This window comes from Notolepis coatsorum, assembly GCF_963971535.1.
Source record: "Notolepis coatsorum genome assembly, chromosome: 8".
Taxonomy (NCBI): Eukaryota; Metazoa; Chordata; class Actinopteri; order Aulopiformes; family Paralepididae; genus Notolepis; species Notolepis coatsorum.
Window position 1 is genome coordinate 89416843 of NC_140172.1, and position 6269 is coordinate 89423111.

Genomic DNA, 6269 nt, shown 5'->3' on the forward strand with positions numbered 1-6269 from the left:
AATAATGAAAAGATCTAACCCTAACTAACCTGCACTTGTCCTAATAAACTAACCTACACTGTAGCACTCAACACTTTGATGAACATTGTTACTCAGCTGATAGAGTTGTGCCCTTCCTGATGACTTGTCGTACAGAACTTGTAAGTCGCTTTGGATAAAAGCGTCAGCTAAATGTAAATGTAAATGTGTGTGTCTCTCTCTCTGTTTGTGTGGGTGTGTGTGTGTGTGTGTGTGTGCGCGTGTGTGTGCGCGTGTGTGTGTGTCTCTCTCTGTGTGTTTGTGTGGGTGTGTCTCTCTTTCTCTGTGTGTTTGTGTGGGTGTGTCTCTCTGTGTTTGTGTGTGTGTGTGTGTGTGTGTGTGTGTGTGTGTGTGTGTGTGTGTGTGTGTGTGTGTGTGTGTGTGTGTGTGTGTGTGTGTGTGTGTGTGTGTGTGTGTGTGTGTGTGTGTGTGTGTGTGTGTGTGTGTGTGTGTGTGTGTGTGTGTGTGTGTGTGTGTGTGTGTGTGTGTGTGTGTGTGTGTGTGTGTGTGTGTGTGGGTCTGTCCACCGTGACTCAGCACAAGTGTTTTCTCTTCTCATTCACACACACACACACACACACACACACACACACACACACACACACACACACACACACACACACACACACACACACACACAGCTGTGTGGCGGTGGCGGTATTAATATTGAATGCTGAGCCGCAGGTGGAGGAGTCTCAGCGCATGATTTATTTAACGTGCGGAGGCTTCAAAGTGGCCTTAAACTCTAAGCTGTTCCCCTCTGTGTTCTGTTTAATCAACTACATCCCCTCCTCCACCTCCACACCTCTCTCTATCCCCCTCTCTCTCTGTGTCTCTTTCTTTCAATCTCTCTCTCTCCATCTTTCATTCTCTCTGTCGCTCTCTCTATCCCTCTATCTCTGTCTCTCGCTCTCTCTTTCATTATCTCTCTCCATCTTTCATTATCTCTGTCTCTCTCTCTTTATTTCATTCTCTCTCTCCATCTTTCATTCTCTCTGTCTCTATCTCTCTATCCCTCTCTCTGTCTCTCGCTCTCTCTTTCATTCTCTCTCTCCATATTTAATTCTCTCTCCATCTTTCATTCTCTCTGTCTCTCGCTCTATCCCTCTCTCTCTGTCTCTCTCTTTCATTCTCTCTTTCAAATACACATTACATCAATATCCTATGAGACACATGAAAGTCTCCAGAACAGAGCTATTACATTATATAATATAATAAGATGCCCACCACCAATAACATCAAAGAACTATGAATCAGAGAAATAATCATCATTTGTTATAGAAGAGAGGAGAGAGAAGAGATGTGTTTGATTGTTTAACATGTCTTTATTTACAAATAAATACTAAATTGATCAATACAAATATATCACACAATTCACAAGAAAAAAAACATCAGACTCCACAGCATTAAAAGCTATGCAATTTTTTTTTAATCGTCCTCAATGACTGAACAAAATGACTGAATTCAGTCGTTAAAGAACCCAGAACGCCTATCGCAAAGAGTAGGGGGTTCCCCAACGTTCCTGGCAAAATTCCCAATCAGGTCTCTGACATCAAGACCACCTAATCATCCCTTCCCCTTAACACATTGCCCGCCGGGCATTGTACCCATCATTGTACCAGTGGCGGTTGGAATGCCCCACGGGCCCCGAGGCGAGATTGACAGCTCGGGTCCCCCCCCCCCCCCCCGATATTTATTGTATTATTAAATTTTTTTTTTTTTTTTTTTTCCAACATGAAACAAAACATATCACAATACAATAATAATACGTCAAATGTATATACTCTCTTTTCTGGACTCTTTTCGTATCACAAACAGTACTGTATTTGCAAATCTGGTATGTCATGTATAGATGTAGCACTACTGTCTATCTGTATGTCATTATGTTATAATGAATTGAAAATGGGGGACCCTGATGTAAACAAGACGAAAGTGTTTCTCTGGTCTGCATCCCCTTAACAATTGTATGTATTGAGCTGTACTGTATTGTACCCATTCTGCAATCTGTTAAATAAAGTTTTCATTCATTCACCATGACATGTTTAGGTATTTGGCCAGATCCAGCTTGTCTGTGATGAGAGTGTTTTCTGTCTTTATGATTGACTATCATCATTAGATATTTCAGTTTCGTTATTACAGTAGCTGGCTAACAGTACTAACTGGCTAATAGTACTAACTGGCTAACAGTACGTTAGTTGACTAATACCAGAGTCAGAATTGGGTAATAGGCAGACTACTGGCAGTGATGCGACCTATGTTACCACATAACTTTTGTCATCTCTGGTACTATGCAGTGCACTATGCAAAACGGCAAAGAGATAGGTAATGTTCGTTAAGTGCCAAATTACCATCATCATGATACACCCTGCCTCACATAATTCACAAAGTGTTCACGTGCGCCACCCATGTGGTAACCTAGAAATACCATAGATTGTGGCTAGGTGGTAACGTATATGTTTTCTATGATCACTATGAATTGAAAATGGGGGACCCTGATGTAAACAAGACAAACGTCTTTCTCTTCTCTGCATCCCCTTAACAATTGTGTGTATTGAGCCGTACTGTATTGTACCCATTCTGCAATCTGTTAAATAAAGTTTTCATTCATTCACATTACGTTAGTTAGCATCCAAGCTACCGTGATAACGTTAGTAGTTAGCTTACCTGCAATAATGTTGTCATCGTCCTGGACAGATAAGACTTGTTAAATCATAATATATCCACACTTTGTGCTGGTCCTCGGTAAATGTCCCCTTTAGCTGCTCGGCGTCGTCGGATTTTAATACACCATGGTAGCGGTGGTGATGTTTCAGGTGACTTATTATGTTGGACATAGCTTGTTGCCCAGCAACATTAGCAAGCGATATTTTTCTCTGATGTCGCGTTCACGTTACGTGGGAAGAAGCGGAAGAACCAGAGGACATCTCGTTGCTACAACTAGGAAGCCTTCACGCATTGACTCGATCAAAACGCCCACATCCATACTTCCGCAATTCGTGACGCGAAGTGGGAGATATCGGGGTCTATAAAAAATGAAATCCCATATGTCCTAGTAGGAATTACAACTAGGAGGCTGACGTGAATGGTTTTTCCCAGTCGGAAGCTGGTTCTTCCGATTCTTCCCACGTAACGTGAACGCGACATCAGAGAAAAATATCGCTTCCCACCTCCGCGCTGCTTGTGAGACTTACGTGGCTACGTCACAGCCAAGGAAAGGGAGCGCTGGATTTGTGCAAAACGCCCTGTTCCTAAACCACACGCTATCAGTCGTACTCGTACCACAGTACTGGCAAAACGGGAGGAGCCTAGAATCAAAACAAACGCACCAGTCCCAGTTGCCGTTACCAGTTACCGTTCGATCCAGTCCCACACGCGAACGGCAACTCCATTCAGTCCCGGGCCTGGGCCCGGGCCCCCCTCCCGCCAGACGGTGGGCGGGCCCTAAGGCAGCTGCCTCTGCAGCCGCGCCTATAGCTCCGCCCCTGCATTGTACCCAGTCTGCCAGCGCTATAAGTCTATGGAGTGGCTCACCTTCTTTGCAGGGCTATAACTTTTTAAATTGTATTGCTATATTGACATTACTATGGCCCATTCAACATCGATTATCTATCGTTCAGGATGTGGGAACGTTATACTTTTTCATTCATACATTCATACAAAAATACCTTCTAGAATATAAGTATGTTTTTATCGTTTTCTGCAGTAATTCCTAGAACGTGAGTTATAGGCCTAAACGCATATAGATTATCGATTGCCGTTTCCCCCCTATACACGCTATATTAAAAAATGTAACTGTATATGATCGGTATATGTTATGCTTCATCATGCGTGGAGGAAAGGGGGGGGGGTCGTTTATAATTCCCTGATCATCAGTAACTGCTTTATGTAGTATGGGTGGATATATTGATCAGATGGTTTGCAAACAAGGAAACTCACAATTGGGTTGAAAATAACGTTAGTGTCCTCTTACCGTGGGTCAAAGAGACTGGCGGTGAAAGATCCCAAGTATACGACGTCGATCGCCTAGGTCCATTTCCGGTTTGTATGTTGCAATAAACACTGAAATCATATAGATTATTAAGTTTAGAAAGCGATCCATTATGTACATTGTGTCTGTCGGGAGTCATGCAACGATATCTGACGGCCGGATGAATTTAATCGACGCACATCAGCCATATCCTGTAGTCGAGTGTAACTCGCCCGACCATCCACCAGGCGGCGGTATTGAGCCGTCGTTGCCGTCACCTATAGGGTCCAGCTGGAGCGTTGCGGCTGTATATATGAATTATGAATGCCATGGTGAAAAAATTTAATATCGATCTCAATAACGCTGTACAGCGAGGTCTGGCGGTCAACGCATGGCGGGCAATAACGCTGTACAGCGTTTTTGGCGGGGAAAGTGTTAATTGACTGATATCAATCCCTGTCTCCTGAGCCGTTCAGCCATTGTGTAGTGTGCTGGGTGCCAGTGTATGGCAGCCATTGAGCCTGCATAGCCCAAGGTTGGGTGCTACCAGTGGTGGTGAAGGAAGCAATTTCCCTAACCCTATGTTGCAAAGCACTTTGAGTCTGAGAAAAGTGCTATATAAATGTAATGAATTATTATTATTATTCAAACAAGTCAGTCCTTTTACCTGAGCTTACAGTGACCCCATGTGGCTTAGAATAAAATGTCACCATAATTTCCCTCAGTGATGGAGTAATAAAAACTCCAATCGATGATGACAGTAATAACTATAACTTTAACTATACATTAAAGAGAACAATGGTTGGTATCCTCTATTTCCTATTTAATTTTTATTTTGTTTTGTTCATGGTAATGTACAGTAATACACACAAAAAAAGTGTTTATAAATTTTCTTGAACTGAAAGATATTTGTACAACTCTTTAAATCATTCTGTAGATTCTGTAGGCGTTACGGCACAAAGGAAGCCTTTCCACACAAAACCTGCTTTGAATCAAACTGCACTTTTTTACTCCGTCTATTCTATTTTATAATTTTTATTATTGAATGAAACCGTAAACAGAGGCCTATTAGGATGCTAGATCCTAATGTGAAAAATGTGATTTACGTTACCTCTCTATCTTTTTTGTGCTCGCTTATGCCTATCTTTTACTGCTGTGAAGCACTTTGAACTGCAATTTCTGTATGAAAAGTGCTATACAAATAAAGTTATTATTATTATCAACAAAAATAGTTAGCAAGGGGCTGCTCACCCTCTCCTCTCGTCATCAATACAAATGCCATGCAAACAGCAAAATCATCTTGCAGGAGTTGCAGCAGGAAGCGATGGAAAATGTGGTCTCATGAGAATTAGGCTACCAATTGTTTTGCCATGGTCTCACAACAACCAATCAGATGATGATATTATATATTTTGTTGAAAGATGTTTTCCCTATTCTTCTCTTTTAGCTGTACATTCCCTGCCGGACAGTGATGCTTCTGGCCAATGAGGAGAGAGATGAGTGAGGAAGAGGAGCACAGCTGCATGATGGACAGGCCTTCCCCAACAGTAGTGTCTAGTTCCCATAGCCAGGGAGGATGTTTGTACTTTTATTTTTATTGTTTAAAGGGGGGGAATGTTTGAGGTAGGGGTTGATTTATAAAAGTTTATGGTTGAAAGAGTTACAGCTCTTTCAGCTACAGGTCAAAAAGTGATGATTCTCATGGAAACGTCCATCCGGGCTATAGAATCTAGACACTACCTTTCCCAACCCCAGCAGAAACCTGACCCTGATCTTAACCCTGACCCCAACCGCAGCAGAAACCTGACCCTGATCTTAACCCTGACCCCAACAAAAACCTGACCCTGATCTTAACCCTGACCCCAACCCCAGCAGGAACCCGAGGCCTCATTTATTAAAAGTTTTCTTCAACTTCTTCTTGAACTGGCATCTATTCTTCATCTTGAACTGTCTGTCTGATAGACCTTCTATTTATAAATCACAAATTAATTCCACATTGAACACCCGTGAATGAGCTTTGCAATTATCCCATCACTGCAGCGCAAGTAATTGATTGAGCATGATCTTGGACGTGAAATTTAAGTTATGAAAACCTCCAGTCAAAAGCCTTCATCGGTTTCCAATTTCAGTAATGAATAACTATAAATTACTGATCATACAGCCCACCATGATGGTTTGAGCACAGCTCTCTCACAACATTGAATCCGTATGTTGTGTTAATTACAGCTCAATGAAATAATAAGGTAGCAGTCCCTATAAGACAAGGGGTTGTGTTAACTAAAGC

At 42.2% G+C, this 6269-nt stretch overlaps 1 protein-coding gene across 1 annotated transcript in view; it reads left to right on the top strand.

The window, feature by feature from the left end:
• Positions 1 to 5864, top strand: part of LOC311232987 (1,4-alpha-glucan-branching enzyme-like) — a 576273-nt gene extending 570409 nt beyond the window's left edge. Inside the window, 1 exon segment of the mRNA XM_084319835.1 lies at positions 5433 to 5864. Within this exon segment, the coding sequence (XP_084175961.1) occupies positions 5433 to 5489 (57 nt within the window). The 3' untranslated portion in view covers positions 5490 to 5864.
• The last annotated feature ends 405 nt before the right edge of the window (positions 5865 to 6269 follow it).